Source organism: Oculina patagonica, chromosome 2 (assembly GCF_052425735.1).
Source record: "Oculina patagonica isolate OP01 chromosome 2, crgOcupat, whole genome shotgun sequence".
Lineage (NCBI taxonomy): Eukaryota > Metazoa > Cnidaria > Anthozoa > Scleractinia > Oculinidae > Oculina > Oculina patagonica.
Window position 1 is genome coordinate 25,184,206 of NC_135759.1, and position 22,255 is coordinate 25,206,460.

The window sequence follows — 22,255 nt, forward strand, 5'->3', positions numbered from 1 at the left end:
TACAACTTCGTAGGGTTTTTGGGTGGGCTTATAAGCGGAGGGGCTTTATTCGGGAGGGCTTATAAGCGGAAGGAAAAAAACGTTTCGAAACGAGCCTCGGGAGTGTTGATCGAAATACGTTTTTAAGTTAAAAACGCACAAAAAAGCAACATTTAGCCCTGTTTAGTACTGTCATCCGGTAGAGGAGGGCTTATATCCGGGGGGCTTATAACCGGATGTATTTTTTTGTTTCAGGATGATGGGCCTATATCCGGGGGGGCTTATAACCGGAATTTTACGGTATTCTTAAAGGAAGCCATGTAAAGCACAATGCATATTCATTTTCGCGTGTTCTTTGTGGAGATGAGACGCGAGAGGATACTATCATAAGGCATAATAACATAATGAGACTGTGACGTCATCTTAATCAGTAGAGTTTGTAGTTTGAGCTTGCATCTCTGATTGTAGAACATGCCATGTTAGATTCAGAAAGCAGTGAAGTACAAGCCTCTCCCACAGTTTTAAGTTCAGATCTCTTCTCACCAGGAGTAGCCAGAAAAATCACTTTTCCTTCTGTGGGGTAAGTAGAAATGGGCGTCTTGCTTCCAATAGGACTATGAGAAATAATATGACAGCGTTCGAATGCACGCGGACAAGCTGTAGCGCGCTGTACGCACTGTACGCGCCACATGCCGAAGTAAACGTCTTGTTTTTAGTCAAAATATCTTTTCTTAAAGACCAACTGGACCCTCATCATTCCTTTAACCTTTATCGTACCTGGTTCGTTAACCTTTTTAGCCAGATAAAAAAAAAAAAATTGAGATTCAAACTTATAGTAAAAGAAACTAGAAGTCTCACAGAAATCCATAAATTGGACTTCTGATCAGCTCTGACGTGTACGCACTGTACGCACCACATACCAAAGTATTCGAATGTATTTACAGTCTTAAAGTCTCTGCTCGAAGACTTTTCCAAGAGGCATTTCCGAGACTCAATATTTCAAAATTTCCTGGAGAGGAAGGAGTAGAATGCACCCAGACCCCCTAGAAACAAGCGCTTTCGCTGCTTGAGATGGTGCGCTCTACATCTCTGAAAAAAATCCTGACCACGCCCCAGGTTAATAAAGACAAGAGCTCTAGTCCCGGCGTATAAAAAATAATTATGATACATGAAAATACACTTCATCGAGATCGGAGAGCTGGCCATGATATTAAAGGCCGGCACGAAATGTTGGCTTGGGTCACTTATGACTCGCGTCAAAGATGAGACAAATATGGATGACTATCTTTGACACAGATGTCAAAAGTAAGCAAGTCTTTTGATATCGTCTTTGACAGGGAGTTGACGTGCGTCAAAGTTAGCAATAGATTTGACCCAAAACAAAGGTGTCTTTGACCCTAGTGAAAATCATATTTCACTATTCCTTTGTCAAAGCTTTGATAAGCGTCAAAAGCGTAATATTATACCTTTAATTATAATCAAAGACGACCTTTGTCGCAATCAACGGTATCTCAAAGGTTTGGCCAAGACAGCCTTTACCACCTTTACCCCAGGTCAAAGGTATGGGGTAATTCCAATTTTTCGTGCCGATATAAGACACTGCGCGCCAGTGGTTCTGGCAACACAGCCTCGTAGCTGTAGTCTAGGTTCGATCCATTAAAGTTCTTATGACTTACGTTAATGAAGATCGTAAGAAGCAGAATCATTGTTCGACAGTCCGGGTCTTTCTCTTCAAAATAGAAAAAGAGCTGCGCTATACAGGAAAAATTGGTTTAAGGAGAATATCCTTCGGAAAAAAGTGTGCTATAAAGGCTTGTTATGAGCAAAGCAATAGATTAACCCGTTTTGTCAGCGTAAGCGGTTCGCAGAGCTTCAATTTTATCTTAGCACATGTATAGATTATCGAGAGCGCAAGCAAACAAAAAAAAAACTGTGTGTGTGTGGGGGGGGGGGGGGGGGATGAAAACGACTATAAGCAGACTACAGTATAGTTGGTCCTGATTTGGTTGTAAATTGTTTTGCAGCATAGGCGGTTTATCAAATGGACATCATCGCCATAGTCGAGGTTTGCATCATGTAAAATGCACCAGACAACAAGGTTTACTTCATTGATAGCATTTCAATAATCTTTGTAGGGTTTTTCGAAGGCCAAATAAAGTAACGGTATGGGGAACAGAAAGCACCAAATATGGAGGTGTAGGGAAACTACCAACTTTGACCCAGGCTCCTAGTGATGTTAAAGAAGATATCGTCAAAAGTCGCAGTCACAGACATTATGCCAGTGGAGTGAACAACTAGTAAGTGATACGATTTAATTATCATCAATATTCTGACAGCGATCATACAGAATGATACTGCCCTTTTGAGCAAGACCATTGAAAAGGTCACGTCGACGTTCCACCCTCCTAGGCGCCAAAAAGCTATCTGTCAAGCCACTTTTTACGATGTTCAAAATAATCTCCAAAGCAAAGGAAAACTCAGCAATAGTTTACTAAGGGAAAGACGAGGTTAAGCATTGTCAGTGGCGAGCAGACCAATTATCTACGAGACACTAACAAATCACGATATTTCGCGATAACCGAGTTCAATAATTGTGTTATCATTCGATGACTGAGTTTAATAGGTTTTGTTGTAGTAGACATTTTAATCGTTTACCGACCTTTATTGACAACTCTGTAAAACGAACTGGTTTTTTTTCAAAAGTGAACACAGCTACGGGTGAGCAGAATATTATTTGCAGCATAATCACCGTCAGACGGTAATGTGTATGAACAGACCATTATTTGTAGGCAGTTATTCACAGACAATGTAGTAGGCTCTCGGCCGACGAAAAGGACGAAAAAAACTACATCAAATGATAATAAGCACAGTTGTACTTAAGAGTGATTTAGACGGGTAATGACTAAATGTATCCATCTGTCCGTGGTAATTTTCCCCGTGAAGGACTTTAATTAAATACTGATGTATACATGTGGCAGGATTTTAAATAGAGATTTTGAGAATAACATATATTTTCCTTTTTTAGCAATGCGTGTTCTCAACCATACGCTGTAACTTCACTGTCCCTTAGCGGATGCAGAATTAATGATCAACTGTAAGTAGTCGATTCAATTCAATCGGCAATAGATGTGTTGTGCTTAGTTGGCAAAAATGAAAGTACAATGCAGTTCTTTAGGAGATGGACTTTTCTCTCTTCCAGTTTTCGATTTTAGCTTTACTCACTGGACGACACTGCTGTTAAATTTACTTTTCAAGCAATTTGCTAGACAAATTGCTTGAGTTTTATCAATCAGTGGTAGATAGATATACCTTAATAATTTGTTTTGTTTATTTCAGATTACCAGCTCCTTTGAACACAAAGTAAGTGTTAAGAATGTAGGCACGCAATGCGTCCAGACTCTCGTGTTATTAAGGCGCTATTATTGGCTGTTTTTGTAATCTATTTTACAGGCTGATGGAATCAGTGAAAATATCTTACAGTGCATGGAAAAATGAATCAAATATCTGAATTCTTGTCAGGAATTGAGGTTCAGTTCCCTTGCTTGAGCGTTCAGTAAAAAATAAAATTGTTATTTCAGACGCAATTTTTGTCGAACAGGTTTAGTTACGTTTCGACATTGCCGCTTTCCTCAGGGTGGTCTAACTGACATGTTGTTTTATCAACTAAGAACAAGACACTCCGCAGTTTTCATTAACATGGTTAATTCCCCTTTCTTAGGCACCAACAACTGGACGAGCCGTGGCCTGGGCATGCCTACACCTCACACATTTGCCGATTCGACGTTTTTCCAAGATTTGATCCTGAGAGAACGAAAATTGATGGTAAGAAATAGAAGATAGAAATATCTTTCATGAAATGACCTCTATCGTATAACTTTATTTTCATAGTATATGTAACACAATTAATCGCCAAAGTAGAGGTGAAAAATGGGAGATCGCCGCTTGCGAACTATTGTTCATCTGCAGTCAACACCAAGAATAGTAGCTGTATCACTACACAACATACTAAAGAAATAAAAGGTCAGGGTAACAACAACAACAGCCACAAAAGAAAACTGAAGTTAAGCTAAATAGTTTTTATAAGGGAAATTGACTTCACATTGAGAAAAAAAATCTTCATTTCTCACTTTTGACATGTTTAAAATCTCATTTGTTTTTAATTTCAGTTCCTTGTAGGCGAAAACTTAAACAGGTAAGCAGAGCATTTAAAAAATAATTCTAAAGTTAGGATACCATAAGCTGATTTTATAGACGCAGTGACCTTGTGTTCTTTGGCAGTGCAAATTACTTTACTCTCCCTCACACACTTTCACTCTTTACTTGGTTGTTTAGACGAGTACTGGAAAATTGTCGGGAAAAAAACTGACAAAATGCTAGGGAGATAACCTGCACTTATCTGCTATATATCTATGTTTATTCTATTTTCTGGCGTCTTCTCAGAAACTTAAACCCGCAACAGATGAAGCTTTGGAGCAACTGTCAAAGTCGATATATCGCACTTCAGTGTACCAAGACACTATGAAGGAAGCAAAACCCAGTCGAGACCAAATAGACCTAACACTGGTCAACAGGCTTGTCAGGTTCAACAAGGAAGATGTAAGTCCGTATGGACTGGAAAACTGGGAAGTTAGTGACCAAGAAGATATGGAGAGAAATGAATCAAGCGACGCCAACGACGACGAGATAACAGAGGTAAATAAGTTTCGTTTATCAAAATGATAAAACATCTAAGTAACTCCACAATACAAAAACACTTATTTAAACAGAGTAATAACCATCCTCAGGTATTGTTGTCGTCACTTTTACTTTGTTAACATTTGACTGAAAAAATCTTGCAGTGTGCAGAAATTTTGCAGCTTTTTGAACGTTGTTTCTTTGCCCCCGACTAAGGCGACCACCCTAAAGTAGTTTAAAGAGTCTGTAAGAGTCGTGGGTGGTGATCTTGTATGGCAAAAATGAAACATTTAAATATTTAGGAAGCTATTTTCATATTCAGGAACTACTCAGCGTTAAAAACATAATGATACGATCTGGTGAAAGATATCTCTTCAGAGATCAGTAATTCCTGTTATGTATACAGAAAGGTAAGGCCATGGTTCCCAGTGGCCCTTTAGTGGCTTTAGTTCATCCGTGCACGCGATGTGTATTGCTTACTAGCTTCAAACATGGCCTAAACGGAACCTCGTTGTGTATATCCATTGTACACTTATAGCATAACTGCTATTGTTACCTTTGTTTTGCAGGAAAACCTCATTCATGAAACGCGAAAAAATGAAAAGAAACTCAAGAATGAGGAGATGGCAAATGACTCAGAATTGTCAGCGGTATGGCCCATATGGCCAGTGGGACTTAACAACATGCATAAAATGCCACTGAACTTTCCCAAGATTCCACTGCCCACTTACACTGCTTTGGACTTCTCAAGAAGAAATCGCTTACAGGACAACAACATTGATGTTAAGCAAGTTTCGGAAGAGCAAATCATGCAATCTAACTCCTCTACAAAACCTAATGATAAGACTCGTGTTAGAATTACAAGTAAACACATTCCCGCGTTAACAGCATACAACTCCAGCACTTTAGCCCTTGGAGATTCCGAACATCTTAAGTTTACTAATCCTGAGACCAAGAACTTGAATGAAATGCGTCGCTTTCGAGTGGGTCTTGTCCCTGTGAAGCGTTTGGCTGGCGTGAACTTTATAAAACTCCCTCTGATTGGACAAGAGAAAGGGAACGTGCAATCCCATGAGCAACCAGGAGAAAGGAAATACTGCGCCACTGGAATGCTGGGAGTGCGTTTCAAAACAGATGCCCATCAAAGGTAACGACATTGGAAAATAAGTAGAATTTAAATTTAGAGCCTGGTACCGAAGCAAGTCCCGCCAAATTCTCATGAAAAGAACGCAGAAATTTTTTTAGCTGCCTAATGCTTTTAGGTTAATCAGTTTTTTTCTACCTAATGCTTTTAGGTTAATCATTTTTATAGCCGGAAATGTAAACTGCCTGTTGTCAGTGTTGTGTACATGTGGTTTATTTTAAGCCCTCTAAAAATGTGTTTGCATTTCGGATAACCTGTGACAGATATTTCTAGCAAGAGAGGATTTCTGGTTAACTAGGAATGAATGCCAAAAACCAACAGCGTTTTATTCTTGGCACGCTGAACGCATCGGCTTGTATTACATGAAGTGTCAGATTAGGTATTTTAAAAACAGGCAAGTTTTGTTCTCGTTGTTTATTCTGTCACTCGGAAACTGGATTACGCCACACCATGGCGAGCGATTTAAAAGCCTTACCTTCTGGACTTTGCTAAGCTTTTCAAGGTCAAACGGAGGAGGGTTTAATTTTAAATGTTACTACAGTTTCTTCTCAGTTCTATTTCACAAAATTGAAGAAGACCCAAACGTGTTTGGGTCTTCTACCAGATGTATCTCATTTGACTATTTTTTTTTTCAGCGGCTGGTTTGGGTACATTTCTCCTTTTCTTTTTACAACTTTAGCTTCGTCAATGTCAATACAATTTTTTAAAACGAATATGTTTCTGTTTTCCCTCAGATATCATCAAATACATCCTGACATTATTCCTGATCTGCGAGGTTCCACCATCACTGGAAGACAGCATTTCTTCTGGGGAATACACGCGTGCGCTCTCAGATGACTGTTCCAATGCCATTGTTTGCAGGACCCATAGAGATTAAACACATACAATGCTTTTGGGACCGCAAAAACAACGTTCCAGGGCAATGCGCTGAATAGTTCATCAGTTCGAGCTATTGTAATTACGTTGTTAATTTTGAGGACTCAATGAAGAACACTAAATTAGATACTCTCTTAAATAAAATCACTTGGGGACAGTTGACGCTTTTTCCTTTCTCTCGAAGTCACGGTTTTCGTAACATTTGTAATCTACATGTTCAGACTTATTAACTGCGGGAGGCTTAGTCAAGTCCTCAATACTAGTATTTGGGCTGCCCTCCGAGCGAAAAAGCCAGCCAGAATCCAAAGCAACTGATGAGTTTAAATGGGTGATAAAAAGATCAACAAAGAAACGAATAAATAAATTAAGACAAAAAAAGGAAAGGGTACTCCTTCTATTTTTTGTTTGCCTTTATTTTCAGCTATAAAGGATTTCGGCTTTTGCACCTACACCCCCTTTGGCTGCTTTTTGGGGGGGGGGGGCTTACCCCCTGTTCAAGTAAAACAGATTAATGATCTGCATGAAAATGAAGTTTTATTTGCGTGTTCCTACGACACGGCTTCACGGCGCGCGTCATTTTGTTTAGAAAACAACTCTACGACCCCCACGCACTGACGTGACCGGCTCTTTGACGTCTTTTTTTTTTTTAATTTTCCGACAAATCATTGAAATTGTTCAAGATAGACTGTTTTAACAGCCTTCCGATTTCTCAAACAATCTTCTGGAGAAATGTACGGAGATCCGATCGCCGTGATGCTGTTGCTTCAGAGGCGGAAAACAACTGAATGAGTGGCGAGTGAAATATGGAAATAATCACGCCGAAAATGGGGAAATCTTTTTTAATTGATTTCAGTCCAAAGGTCATTTTCCATCCGGCTTGTACTCAGTCAACAGGATACACGACTTTTTTCTCCTTTATATTTTGTTACAGAAAACTGAATAAAAAAAACGAAAGCCAAAAGACAGCCATGTGGAACTGCGGGGAAATTTTCTGTTTCAGTTCTCAAAAAATAATGTCCATGCAGCAATGAGAGGGAAAAAATCTGGACAAATCTAAATTAAAAAAAAAAAACGTTCATTTGCCACAATAAATATACCGATTGTAGAAGTTTTTTTGCGATGAACATACATTTGCATGTCAAGATATTCAGTCAAAAAGAACGAAGAATACTCGAATGTCAAAATATCAGGCCTTCAATTTTGGTTTAATCAGATTGATCCAGTTCCATGAAACGTGTTATTTTCAACAAATTATTTTGTAATAGAAAAATGCTACAAAAGACTTCAAAAATTACTTTTTTTTGTCGCGGGAAGAAATTAATTTTGTCTGGAGTTCAATCCTTCTATGAGTAGGGGTTTGAGTCGAAGAGCATGTCTGTTGATCGATTTTTAATTAAAATCTGAAAACGGAATTACTTAAACAAACGCTGATTTTTGACAAGGAATCAACGAAGGGGCTTTCTCTATTGTACTTTTCGTTCTCGACTTAAATCAAAATTAATCAAAAATCTTTGCAATAAACAGAAAATAATTGTGTACAAAACGGACGGGCTGTGGGCTTCTTCGGGGGTAGGGCAATGTGTTGCTGGTCCAGTTATATTAATATAACAAGTTTACCAGCAAAGCCGACATTTTCAATGAGAAAATAAAAGATCAAGTGATATTCTCGTGCTTGTTGGGGTCCGTTAGGAAACAATGAATTACTATAACACAAACTCAGCTTAACAAAGCGAAAATCGCACTGCTCAATATCTATTCAGCTCCCGTTGTATCTTGGACAGGGCTGTTTAGGATATTGCGACGCTTATTCTAATAAGTCACGGCGGAACTTTAATCATAGCTGTTTTCTAGTCAGTTGAAGCCAGCCCTTCATGATCGATATCATTTGACCCGACCACAACAGGGATTCCATAAACGAGCAGCTTTAGAGTTTTAATAGTGCGAAGGTCAGGCAGAACTTTCGCAACCAGCGCTTTATTTTGCGCGCACGTGGTTATCATCTGAACTTCGCGCCCCGATATTGTACCCTTGTGAAGCTTGAATGTGAAAATGTGAACGGTCGCCAAGCGATATCAATCCAGTTCTTCTTAAAATAACGGATAATTTATAGGATAAATTAAAATTCGCCCATTCATAATGTTAATTCCTTTCAAGTTTGAGTACTATTCTTTAAAAACAGTAAAAATATCAGCTGAGACACATTTTTCAAGATCTGTGATTTTTTGTGTCTGATTTCCTTTCGAACAGATCGAAACAGAATTTATTTTTTATGTTATTTGCTTGTGTAATTTTACGGCGGTGGAGGTCTCGTAGCTACGAACTCTCCATTTGAACAATGTTTTTGTCTGTCCAAGATGTGAAAAGACAATTGTTAAATGATTGAATATTTACAAAGTTGAACGACCAATGAAAAACGTCTTCGCCCACAGTCACTTCAGGGACATACCAGCAAGTTCAAGAAATCACCTGTGAGACGAAATTTATGCGGAGGTAATTATGATAATAAATTTCACCTCTTCCAAATATGGCGTTTATTGTGATAGATTGAGCCCTCTGATTGGTTGAGGACGATAATTATTTCACGCTAAACGATAGTCATTTCTCCGTGCGAACAAAGACCGGTCACAAAAATTCTATGACTACTTTCGGACGGTAGTCCGTCGGTTTTCCTCTTTCCCTTCACATTTTATCTCGGCATGGAGCATTCCTCTTTAGATTTAAGTATAGTGAAGAAGGAGCCGGGATTTGAGGAGCCTTTCTCGTCCGATTCTGGCATATTCGACAACATGATGTCGGATGACTTTCACGACACAAGCTTCCATTCAATGGTGAGTACGGATTTCATTCATTGCTCGTAGTAAAACCACTTACAAATAATGTCTTACTGAGAATTATATTTTTGTCCTTTCCGGACATTTCATCTTCTCTCAATGCAGCACCACAGCAATGAAGAAGTTCCCGTGGACTGGCTTTCAGGATTTTTTGACGAAGTTCCTTCCTGTATGTCAGACACAACTCTGAACTACAACAACACTTTGCCAGAGTACACATCAAGTAGTTTACCGTACACCTCGCTCACGAAGTCGCATTATCTAAGCTTAAATGGCCTAAGTATGGATTCAATGCCTAGCTTCCCGGAGGAATGCTCCAACGAGTCGCTGTATTGCTCAACGCCGTTAGCTCCTCGCACTCCAGACTACAAACCCCTTTCTCCGGACTCGATGGAGTCGTCGCATTCGCTGGAAACCGACGTGAAACCTCACATATTTGGCAAGGACCCTCTGTTTGAACCCCACGAAAATTTCGTACCTCAGATGAACAGTCGGTTAGAACCGACGGAATTAAAACTGTTTGAACCGAATGATGGACAAAAAAGTTTACCGGATTCGCCGCATTCCGAGAACGATTCCGACCGCCCAGACAGCGAGTCAGGTAAGTCACGATATGTATTTTTTCCGCTCCTTTGAAATACCTTCATTCTTTTTGGCTTCCTTTTTGTGGTTTCCCTTTCAAAGCAGCTTATGATAGCCGTATAAACAACAAATGAGATTGAAACCATGAGGAAGGCATTAAAGTTTTATCTGGTGTTGGTAAATACTGATCTCTTTGTTTCTCACATGGTCGAAAGTTTGTGTGACTTTTCGCGAGAGGCGAAAGAAAGAAATCTCTTGTTTCCGGAAATTGACATTTATTGAAAGAAAAGAAACTTTGTAGGTTTCCTTCCCCCGGGTAAACGAAACAGATAAACAAACCCGGGCATAAATTTCTTAGACATGAGCGATGTTAACAGGTATAGCTACATTTCAAAGCTTTTATGTCTTCTTGTCGCGCGAACGATCTTTGAACTGAATATCGAAGGTATCACGTTCGTGCCATCTCAAAATTTCCGTGTAACAAAATCATTTTGTTATTGTAACAGCTCTTCAACTTTCTACTGTTGCTAATTCCTGTCTGAATTATTTTTCAGCGATAGCATAACGAAAAAGCTTCAAAACTTTACGAACCACGCCATTAGAAGCCTTTTTTCACGGTTGCTCCAAATTCCATGGGAACATCTTTGTTCTTAAAAATTGCGAAACCTACCGCAAGCTACATATTAGTACTTGCTGTTTAAATGTATAAATTCATTGCGCAAAACGATTATTTCCGATTTCTATATATATTTTTTTATTTTATTTCTGTGACCCAGATGATTTAGGATGTTTGTGGCAGTTGTTGAAAGATCTGGAAAAAAAACTCACGTTTTATCGAGATAATTCTGTTTTGCGTTTCTAAGGTTTCCTCTTTCTTTTTGTTCATCTTGGCAGAAAATTTATTCAGTTCTAAACATAACCTACAGCATGGTTCCTTTAAATATTTTGAACCTAAAGCATAATTATTATACCAGCTGGGTAAACTTTCGTTGTTTCCTAAAGAACATGGCAGGTTCGAACTGTTTTAAACTGGAGTTTGCAACTGATAAATTTATAGTAGAAATTACAAAATAAAATAAAATTAATCCTCTGGGTTAAATTTTAAAAATACACTTTGTTGATCTATTAATACTTACAGTAGTTTGATACACTACTGGTATTTCAATTTCATCAGCTGTAAATTAACAAGTTATTTTTTTTAAGAGAACTCTTCAGAGTATGACATTCTTTGTGAGAAACGACAGTGGAGGTTTTGGCATCGAGGGATGAATTGTGTAGTAAATTTTTTATGTGGTATTGTTCGAAATAGTTTGTGTCTTGTTACTGTTAAGAACAATCATGTGTGCACGCTTTACGACTGTTCTTACTTCCATAAATTCTAAGTGAACAATAATATTATTTTGTAATGCAGTGAAGAATGACAACTTTTACATTACTTGTTTTCTAACCTGTAAAGAAATAATAATAATAATAGTAATGATAATGTTAATGATAATAATAATAATAATAATAATAATAATAATAATACCGTAATAATAGTAATAATAATAATACTAATACTAATAGGGGTCACCTGGACACAAGTTTATCACTCAACATTGTTTAATGCTGTACTTGTTAAGTTCTCTCATCATTCAGTGACGAGTATAGAAGAATGAACATGTTCTTGTAAAATCGGTGGACTCCCATCTATTTCATGCACTAAGCAAATCAACATTAGGCTGTAGAGTTGTAATCTCACTTCTGATCAGCTGCATTAATTGAGTTTTTTTTTTTTTCTGGCATTGGCACTAAGTAATCAGTTCAGATCTCTTTTTCAAAAGAAGAGACTTGCCAGCAGTTTTGATACAGAGTTTCTCTTAAAAACACAAATTGTAATGGGAACGAATTGTTTTTTTTTTTTTGATAAATCACCATTTCATCATGTAATTGGTGCCATTATATAGAGCATTTTCTATCTTTAGAGCAAATTTGTACAACCAAGTTCTATTTTCTTTTTCTATATTCTGTGTGAACAGAAAGCTAGTTTATTCCTACAGATGATAGTCTTATGACCAAATTGAAAAAAAAAAGTTGCCATCAGCAGTATTCTCACTAACATCATAATTGAAATCCTTGGCAATCTTTTGTTTTTAAAAGCCACATTAAAATCTTCGATAATTGAAGACCGGCAGGAAAGAACGGCCACTGGACTTTCTGGCTAAATCAAACATTCTCAAAACAGCTCCAAATTGCGCATGCAGGTTTGTTTACGTGTGCTAAACACTGTCCACTAGACATCACACTAGACAATACATTTACATGTAACAGTTTTCTCTGTGTTAAGATTACATTAATTGATCATTCTGTTAAAGTTTTTGGAAAAATAAAAACAGTTTTCTGTCTTGGTAAACCTTTAAAACAAAAACACTTTACCGGTATTTTGCCTTTTAAAAGTTTGCTGGATGTTTTGTAAGTTTTTTTCCCTATACATGTACTATTCTATCCCTTTTCCCTGGCTTTGAACAAATTGTTGTTTCCTAAATACTTTGCAGTACTTCTTCAACATAATTTAGTTTAGTTACAATTTAAAAATGTAATGTGTAACCCAGCAATCCACTCATTATTCCCCCTCCTTTTTTTATTCAGCTTCTGGTGATGGGTATTTCTATCCCGCGCTGCCTATCCAATCAGAATACGCTACACTCAGAGCATGTAGACCTTACAGTAAGCATCCATAAACGTTTAAAACCTTTAAACATAGTTCTCCTTAAAACAAAGTGGACTGAATTTTTTATCTTATCGTGAAAACTGAGCAGTTTTTCTTGCAGACTTCATTGGTTTGGATGCCTTTGACTTACCTTGTATGTAGCTTCCCTGTAGTACTATGTTAATGTATGTTGAAAAATGTTTGGTTTTAACATCCCTGAGGTGTATTGTATTTATTTGGGTTGGCATCCCAGTGAAAGATAGGAAACTAGAACAGGATGGAAAGTTTTATTATAAAGGAAAAGTTTCTGCTTGGTGTGGGCATGATTAAAAATTCAGTCTGCTTAAACTTTACAGAAGCTGAGTAAACAAAATGATGCAATAATCCTTAATGATGTTGTTTTATAAACAATAAAAATATTGTAAATAAGAATTTTTTTGTTAAGTATATTGAATCAGGCACAAACGTTTCACTGCTTGAACACACTAAAATGATGGCAAAGTACATATGTGGCAAAATGTACATTGCAGTTTTGGCGCTTTTGACAAGTCCTTTGTTAGTACAGGAAGGAAATTGTCTAGCAAGACAAGTTTTTTCTCTTGTTTCATGAACATTATAACTTTTCTTCAAAAGGAGATACATGAATTGTCAAACAACAATCACTAAAGAAGAGTATCATAAAAAGTATTTAAAATTCACTACCTCCTTAAGCTACTTCACATGATTGTATTGTCTTTGATCCTCAAAGACAATAGGAGTAACAGCTAAACATTGAGTATGATTTGAAATAAAAATTTTTGCTATCAACTCCTAACTGAAGGGAAAACCCTTAAAACAATAGAGAAAATTTACTCTTTTTGAAGTTATAGCTTAAATAATTTAAATTGTTAAAAAATAATAGCATGCATAAAGTATTTAAACCTAAGAAATTTTACATGTATAAACCTTTTAAGCTTCATGATGACTTTGAAACATGCTATAAATTGCAAGCCACATTCACAAAAAAAAGTTTTTTAAATTAATTTGTCTTCTTCTTTGTGTCAATTGCCACGTGTTGAAAAAAATAACAGTGTAGCAAACACAATGTTACAAATTATTGTCTTAAGTTTGTGTCAATAATTTAATTCCCTTTAATATTCAGTTTTCATCCAGTTACCATAACATTCCATTTTTAAGTTGCAAGTTGTTTTCTTCCAAAGGAAAACAAGCACCACCTTTTTTGTGTCAAACTTTACACACACTGTTCTTTATTTTTAACTGAGGTTGCTCCTGATAAAACAACCAACAATGTTAATGTTGAGATGCATTCCTTTTCAGGTTACGACTCAGGTTCTCGCTCCCCTCCATCCACTGCTACCACCCCTCCCCACATGTTAGAAGACAATGATATGTCAGGATCAAGCACAGGAGAAATAACGCCACCAGTTATTCAGGTATTCATAGAAACTCACTGTTCCACAGTGAATTAGATAATGTCACATGTAATGATCACACACTCTCAATCCTCTTCATGCCCTTAGGTGCATGTATGGCCATACAATACTAATAATCATACATGTACAGTCTTTTTTAAAACATTGCATGTAGTGCATTACATGCAACATGTACAATACAGATTGTGTACACATTTATCCGTATTCTTCCATTGAATTATGCCACTGTTGATGGATAATCCCTCATTACTGCTACGTTGACATTTTAGATTTCACAAACTTAAAAAGGTCGGTCTGCACATTCTGTAAAAGATGACACTTACTATACTTCTTATGTTAAAAACAGGAACATTACAATGCCACCAAAGGGTCTCCAGGTTTATTATAATTTTAAATCATTGCTTTTATCATTTTGTAGCATCCCCAAGAAAAACAGCCATTCTATTTAACAGAAGAGGAAAGAAGAACTCTTATAGCAGAAGGTCTACCTGTACCGACTGGTCTTCCTTTAACAAAGGTACTTACCATAAGGTCTAGTTAGAGGGTTTATGATGTCGATAACCCGTTTACTTCTCAAGGACACCAAGCTTTGATGTTTCCTAAAAAATGTGGGTTTTGCTTTGTAAAATATTGAAAAAGTAAAAACAGCATTAAAGCACTGGTAGACTAGTGGTACATAAAGTCAATGTTGTTAGATCACAACCTGATTATAACATTGTTCCTATTTGCTTCACATTGTAAATGGAAATTACATATTAATCTCTCTTGGGGATGATAGGTGTTAAGAGTATACACTTGCAAACCAGTTCTTCCCTCTTTTGGTAGGTTGAAGAAAGAGCCTTAAAAAAAGTTCGACGCAAAATAAAAAATAAGGTATGTTTTGTTCAGATTACAAAAAATAGAATTTATTAAAACTTGTATACATATGTTTCATATGGTTCTTTTAGATATAGTTAATGAAAATAGATTTTAATTTTAAAGTTTTCTTTATTTAATTTTCCTTGTTACTCAGATTTCCGCACAAGAAAGTAGACGTAAAAAGAAAGAATACATGGAAACACTAGAAAAAAGGTGAGGATTTGTCTCTTGGCAATCAAGCCATGCTTTTTCGAACCACTTATGCTCATGATGTGGGTGCTAACAGTAATTCTAGGTTTCATAACATTAAATTAGATGACTAGAATTGCATGTATGTGCATGTGTATGGCTGTATTAGGCACATCCACCTCCCCTGGATGGGAGGTTCGGTCCCAGGGGGGTACTCCGGCTTGTTAATGACAGGGATGATCAAAGGATTTTTTTGGGTTTGAAATTTTCGATTCCAGGATTTTTTTGGGTTGGTAAATTTGGCAAGTATTTTTTTGGGTGACTTGATTTAGATAGAGGATTTTTTGGGGTATTAAAAACGAACTAAAGTGCCTTGGCATGGCCTTGGTGTATTAATGGTATCATGAATAAACAAAACAAGTGTTCTTTGTGTTATGTTATTGCCCCTCCTGGCAATTTAGGAGTAATTTGACAAGGGATTTTTTTGGGGGTTATTTTTGGTACAGGGATTTTTTTGGGTCCTGAGATTTGCCTCCATTCTATCATCCCCGTCATTTACAAGCCGGAGTACCCCCCTGGGGGTTCGGTGGCCTAATAGTTGGTGTGCTGGACTCCAGATTGAAAGGTCTGGTTTTGACCCCTGGTTGGGTTCATTGTGTTGTGTTCTACCCTCACAGTGCCTCTCTCCACCCATGTGTACAAACAATGTATAAAAGGGCACCAGCAATTTGCTGTGACAACCTGACCAAATGTTGGGGAGTAACCCTGCAACAGACTGGATCCTCTTGAACTTTTCTCCAAGCAAACTAAATGTCTATTTCTTTTCGTTACCTTTACAGAGTAGAAAATTGTGCAAGTGAGAATTTAGAACTTCGCAAAAAAGTGGATACATTAGAAACTACGAATCGGTAAGTTGTCAGAGAAAGGAATCCGTGATTATCAAAATTTCCTTCTATTTTTGATTGTAATGTTTTTATCAATCTTTTGTTATTAAGCATGGCTTCTTGAATTTAATTGTTTCATTTTTTTTTGTAGTTCACTTATAAGTCAACTACAAAAACTTCAATCACTAATAGCTGCTAAAGTTCCACGCGCAGTGACTGCTAGATCGACACAAACTAGTACCTGTTTAATGGTGAGTTTTTATTGCTGTGTTTCATGATTACATGTACTTACATTGTATCTTGTGCTCACACATGTTAGTTGTTAGTATGGTCACTTGTTAGAACTAAGTTTTTTTTATTCTATAGCTTGCAAAGCCACTCTTATATACATGTATATCTTTATATTGCAGGTTGTGGTGCTTTGCTTTGCTGTGTTTCTTGGCAGCTGGAGCCCTCTCTCAAGTACAGGCATTAGTCTGCCGTCATTAAGCACCGCTGAAAGTAAAGGAGCCGTTGATTACAGCACGCCCTCAGGTGAGAATCAGTTCAAAGAAAGTGAATTTTGGCGGCAAGATATACTAGGTTATTTTCACTAGCCTGTGACAAGAAGATCCACCAACCACTGCCGCCCGACAGGCTACATGTAGTGAGGATTTAAATCTGCGTAGTCCAGAAAGAAAAAACACTAGGCCCGCCAAAAATTGGACGGGATCTTTGCCGTGCCCCTTTGCATGAAAAAGTGGTCTCAGTACAAGTCAGAAATAATCAAACAGCACAAACGCAAATGCGCAGGAAAAATTTCGCGCTTACAGATTTCAGTCGCAAAATCCAATAAACACACGGGCTTTCAAGTGAAATATACCCGCGTGGAATTCACTTCTGTGGTAATGAATAAAACTCAGTCTCAGAGGTTTTATGGAAGTGAAGATGGACTAATTGATCTCCAGCGCGTGCTAGCAAGTTCCAATGATGAGAATTCGAGAATTCCAGTCAGGGCCGCATGTACATGTATGTGAATCGTTTTAAATTGCAAAGAAATGGGTGGCGTTCATATTCTTTGCTGGGTACATAGAAGGGTTAGTTTGTTGGAAATGAAGGCAAATTACTTACCAGATGCTAAAGATTTTTTTAAAATCAGTTATGTTGGTGGGTTCATGTTTGGTTAGCATTACTGATGTGTTGTTCATGTTTGTATTTCCAGTCCGCTCCAGAGTGTTGATGTCGGTTGTTGATGACTTGGATTCAGAAGAGTTCATAGATTATGGTCCTGCTCCAAATATCTTTGATGCAGTCGATCAGTTGCTGCCGTCCGCACCAACAAAGCACCTAGCAGCAGCAGCAGAAAATGAAACCAACAAAATCGTTTCCATGGAGACAGTTGCTAGGGAAAACAGGAAAAATGAAAGTCAGCTAGTTGCCTCTGCGGCGTAAAAATATGTCCTCGACACACCAAAATATCGATATTAACAAACGGGTATTTTATTAGAGAAGTAGGGAGAAAACTTGTAGAAAAATATATATATATTTTGTATTTTATAAACAATTTGTAAGGCTAAGAGAAAGTGGTTTTCACTGAAGTAGTTGCATTGATTTCATCAAAGTGTATAAAGAGTTCATTCATCGATCACATTCCTCGTTGTTCATGTTCCATTTTCTCTTAACTTGTACGAATTTAAATTAAAAACCCAGTCATACGTATTCACCGAGTATTTAACTAACAACAAACTATTCGTAATGCCAGTTTTTTGACAGATATTTCTAATCCTAAAAGTGCAATACTTTTATGACGTAATATTTTTAAAAGTAAATGGGACCTTGGCGAAATGTAGGATTCGTAACATAACGTAAATAATAGTTCTTCTAATTTTGTTCCAGTGCTGTGACTGAAGTGACGAAGTAACTGAAAATCTTTTGTAAATAAACTGTACAAATAAATAATGAATACGCGAGTAAGGCAGGGCTTTGCAGTTATGTTTCAGGAGCTGCTACTTGTACTTTAAAAAGTCAAATGAAAAGTTTTAAAGTTGGTCGTTCGTAAATTCCGTATTGTGCCTTAGTTAGTTTAGTTTATTAAGTTTTGTCAAATGCTAAGAAACTGAAAAGTGATGGATCTAACCATAGCTTTATTACAAACAAATGTGTCTCCCGGGCATTATAATAAAAAAAAAAGTTATAAACAAACAAGGTTAATTTTGAAAACTGTTTAGCCCTACAACAGTTTGTGAAAAACCCATATCGCAATCCGTTTAAGTCGTCAATTTTTGTCTATCCGTACCTTCTTTTGTATTTGTTGTGTTATTGAAATGTTATTTCACTATTTTTATTAATAGTGATTATTTTTATATTTCACTCAATTTGGTAGCTCTGCTATGTCACTAAATTTGGCTTAAACCCGTGACACAGTTCTTTTAATGTTATCCAATCTTAGCCATTTTTGGTGTTTTTTACTCTAGTGAACTACCTTTTTGATGCCGTTTCACTCGGTTTGAAGGTTAATTTGTACTGTAGAAAAAGTGACTTTATCGTAACATTGCTCCTTCAAGATTGACTGCATAGCTCTGCACTGCTCGCTTATGGATCGCTCAAAGGAGTACCCCCAAGTCTAGTTTTGAGACAACAATCCCTTTTGCAACCTAAACATAGATATCGATCAGAAACAATAGTTTTAATGGGTTTTGTATGGAGTATTGCTAGAATACTGTTTTAGAATTCTGAATGCTACTTTTTAAAAGTGGTTTTCACATGAAATGTCCTTTGAATGGGATAACCGCGGTACAGAGTTAACCTAATTGAATATTTTGGCGGAAAAATGGCGCGTTTTTCAATGGGACAGTAAAGATATGTTCCTAAAATTGCAGTATTAATTCTGAATAATGTATTGTAGAGGGAGAGGAGAGCCAGTAATAAAGTTGTACCTAAAAAATATCGGCGATTTTGTTTTTATTGATGAAGCTTTTTAAAAGAGCTTCAACCCGCATCCCAACGAAGCTGTTTTGCATCCACCCCGTACCCAGGGTATTCAATTTCCTTTGACCAGCGTTCAGGAAACGAGCGACCCTGGAAAGTTTCGATTTGAAGTCCGAAAATATCGGATTTCTGGTCAATTAATTTAACACCTAGCGACCACACCGCTGACCGTGGAGCCCGTGGAGTCTAGGAACAAGTTCACAGCGGTCAAACGCAAAATTGGGATCACCTCCGGTTTTCGCCGCCTCGAACTTTTCTGAGAATTTGACTCGAAAGTGTGCAAACGTTTGAACGTTTGTAGGAAATTGTTATAGAATTAGCACGGTGAAAGAAAATTTCAAGCTGATAAAAACTCTGGAGATCAATTATCAGATTTTCCATCCATAACCAGCGTATAAACCTTAACTTTCCAGGAACGGCGTTAACTTTTGGCTTTAAGCTTTCGGAAAATTTAAATTTTTGTATGGAGAATTTTGGAGGTAATTGCCCAGAAACTGCGAACGCGCGCAGCGTTTGACCGCTGTGTGGGGAACAAGATTGACTTCTGTTCGAAGTGCGCATGCCTAGCTTTCAAAAGCATGACCAACGAACTTTTTTGTGTTTTACTTCCGACCATTTTTATTGTTTTTTATAGCCAATCAGATTCGATCCTGCAACGGAACATTCGAGAGTCGCTCGTTTCGTCAAGCTTGCACAGTAAAGAACGTAGACTCGAGGAACGAGAATGTTTTGCATCCCTTCCTCACATCAGGAGCCCATTCACATTCTATACCATACCCGACTAGCTAAACAAAAACTGTTTATGCACCAAGAGCTAGGTTGGTTGTTTGGATGAGCTATCTTCGATCGTCCATTACAGCATCATTACAGCATCGATCATTCTCGATCCAGACCTTGACATGTGCAAAAGAGAAGAGCTCTGGGTAGAGTCAAAGACTAATAATGACCGGTAATTGGTGACTAGGCAACAACCAAATAAATAATTTTAATGAGTTACATGTCTATCTAGGGGTCTTGCTTGATTGGAATATGTACTGTATAGTTTCATTTCAAGACTCCGCACTGCTGAGAGATTTATCGCACCCATTCTGTGTGATAAGCTAATTGATAGCAAGTTCAAGTTCAAGTTTATTTTTGCCACTAATGAAATTACAAGACAGTGAAATAAAGATAAAATAAAGGTGGTGAAGAAGGCCATGAGAGACCACAAGGCTTGAAAGTAATGAGCACACTCTATCATAAATTATTTACAGTTCAACAATAAGATAATAGCGAGTCTTGCTGGTGCGGTACGTGCTGGAGATAGAAATAATATTCTAGTTGAACACTCTTTTAGAACTCTCACTGCGTGTTTCTCTTTTAAAGAAGATAACAAAGCATACCATAAAGGTTCCGATGTGAAATTCAATAGTGAAAATTTGTTTTCTGTACCTAATCTTTGCAAGTCATATTTCGTTATTTTTTCTTACAGGATTTTTCTGAATAACATTTGTAAATATCTTTCTGAATTATGTTATTTATAATCCGTTTCTATATTGCGATTTTATATTCATTTTAGATAGTTCTAGTTAGGTGTTCCCTATTGGCAGTGAGGATTCCCCAACTGCTAGATGTAATTGACACAGTAATAAAGTCATCATCATCATCATCATCATTATTATTATTGCAAAGACATTTTATTGCCTTTTTTACAGCTGATTTTTGATTCTGTATCTTTTTATTGATGTGTGTACATTTTTGATGATTATTGTGTAATAAAACGGCTTTATTATTATTGTTATTATTATTATTATTTTTATTATTATTATTATTATTATTATTATTATTATTATTATTATTATTATTAATAACAGGCTTACTTACAATTACACACGAATATTTAACATTTTTGGTTAAGCCAGCCGAAGTAGGCTAGTGCACTTTATTAAGAGCCCCATCAAACATAAACAAAAAATCCTTAACTCAAAATGTCAACAATATATCAAGAAAAGATAAAGGGAGTTTTCGAATTGCATCTAAAAGATGTTTGAAAGCCACGAAAAACCGCCAAAAAACGCAAAAAAGTGCGGAAAATATGAAACCTGGGTAAAACGCTACGCCCCTTCCTACGGTGTCGAAGAAAAATAACAATAAACAAAGCCAAAGTTTAACTTTCACTCAGTACGAAAAAAGTGTAATGACCGAGAGATGATTTGAATACTTAATACCCCCTATTTCTACAAAAATACTTAGTAATAACCTCCCAGCAAACATTAATCATACGTACGCTTACAAAAATACTTCAATAAACGATCATTCGTGACAACGTACAATTTCCCCCAAAGAAGAAGTCTTGGCTTGTCTCTTTCGTAACTAAAATTGTCAGCCAAACATGAAAGAGAAAGATTTCTACTTAACAACCAGCTGCTTTCTTTTGTACAATGTTTTGAAAAAGCAATCCGCAGAAACTATATTCGTGAGCGGTCAATCTTAGCAGCCCGTATTACAAAATTTGAACCGCAGTCAGAGAACCAATCAGAATGCGTCATTTTTGGTGGACCAGTTTTTCATATAATAAAATTCTAATCAGATCATTTGGAATGTTTTGGTTTTCTGCAACAGCAGAGGAAACCCTGAAATGCTAATAAACATTTTGTACTTGAAACGAATATAATTTGTTTGTCTGTTGACTATTTCAATCAAAGGTTAGCAATGGTTTGAAAATTGCGATAAACATTTGGTAATGATCCCTCGACTGCATCAATACAATTGGAAACTAATGTAAAGTTCGACAAAATGCCAAATACCTGTAGCAGAATAACTAAGCTCGTTTCCATAATTAAAATCGTCGAAAAGCTTGCATTAATAAATTAAACTCTCTATAGCACAGTGCATACCACCCCTTGTTAATGATCCAGTGATACGCTTATTTTTTTAAATGTTTTGACTTGCATCACGTCTTAGATCTGATCCGTTCGGCGAAGACCTTGGCGCTCCGTGGGTCGGATCTGTTTGAAGACTTTTAAACTGTTTGTTGGCGTAGGTGGCTGCAAAAGCCGATAAGAATCATATTATTCGATGTGTCATCGCCGGAATTAATGGTAAGTCGAATCAATCTCCTGACAGATTGACTTTTGTCTCTATTCGAAGAATTTTTGATGAATTTTTTG

At 37.0% G+C, this 22,255-nt stretch overlaps 2 protein-coding genes across 3 annotated transcripts; both read left to right on the forward strand.

Moving 5' to 3' along the window:
• The first annotated feature begins 414 nt into the window (after nt 1-414).
• On the forward strand, nt 415-6,684 carry LOC144641892 (uncharacterized). The gene is made up of 9 exons (XM_078500905.1): nt 415-559; nt 2,115-2,276; nt 3,005-3,073; nt 3,316-3,339; nt 3,698-3,801; nt 4,146-4,171; nt 4,420-4,671; nt 5,223-5,800; nt 6,532-6,684. The coding sequence occupies exons 1-9, from the start codon at nt 456-458 to the stop codon at nt 6,632-6,634; spliced, it is 1,422 nt and encodes a 473-aa protein (XP_078357031.1). The 5' UTR covers nt 415-455; the 3' UTR covers nt 6,635-6,684.
• Nucleotides 6,685-9,279: 2,595 nt separating this feature from the next.
• On the forward strand, nt 9,280-18,954 carry LOC144643710 (cyclic AMP-responsive element-binding protein 3-like protein 1). 2 transcript variants are annotated; one of them, XM_078503040.1, is made up of 11 exons: nt 9,280-9,501; nt 9,610-10,105; nt 12,715-12,792; nt 14,093-14,208; nt 14,627-14,725; nt 15,034-15,081; nt 15,221-15,279; nt 16,095-16,163; nt 16,291-16,390; nt 16,550-16,673; nt 17,341-18,954. In XM_078503040.1, exons 1-11 carry the CDS (start codon nt 9,370-9,372, stop codon nt 17,568-17,570), a joined length of 1,551 nt encoding a protein of 516 aa, XP_078359166.1. In that variant the 5' UTR covers nt 9,280-9,369; the 3' UTR covers nt 17,571-18,954. The 2 variants fall into 2 exon arrangements, with proteins under 2 accessions (XP_078359166.1, XP_078359167.1); XM_078503041.1 differs by lacking the exon at nt 12,715-12,792 and having other exon boundaries at nt 9,281-9,501.
• Nucleotides 18,955-22,255: the final 3,301 nt, after the last annotated feature.

Bases quoted from the DNA above. Each gene is read 5' to 3' on its own strand.
- LOC144641892 (XM_078500905.1), top strand. From the start codon at position 456: ATGTTAGATTCAGAAAGCAGTGAAGTACAAGCCTCTCCCACAGTTTTA. The intron at 560-2,114 runs GTAAGTAGAAAT...TAATCTTTGTAG, and splicing joins ATCACTTTTCCTTCTGTGGG to GGTTTTTCGAAGGCCAAATA. The intron at 3,802-4,145 runs GTAAGAAATAGA...TTTTAATTTCAG, and splicing joins TGAGAGAACGAAAATTGATG to TTCCTTGTAGGCGAAAACTT.
- LOC144643710 (XM_078503040.1), top strand. From the start codon at position 9,370: ATGGAGCATTCCTCTTTAGATTTAAGTATAGTGAAGAAGGAGCCGGGA. The intron at 15,082-15,220 runs GTATGTTTTGTT...CTTGTTACTCAG, and splicing joins GACGCAAAATAAAAAATAAG to ATTTCCGCACAAGAAAGTAG. The intron at 15,280-16,094 runs GTGAGGATTTGT...TTACCTTTACAG, and splicing joins ATGGAAACACTAGAAAAAAG to AGTAGAAAATTGTGCAAGTG.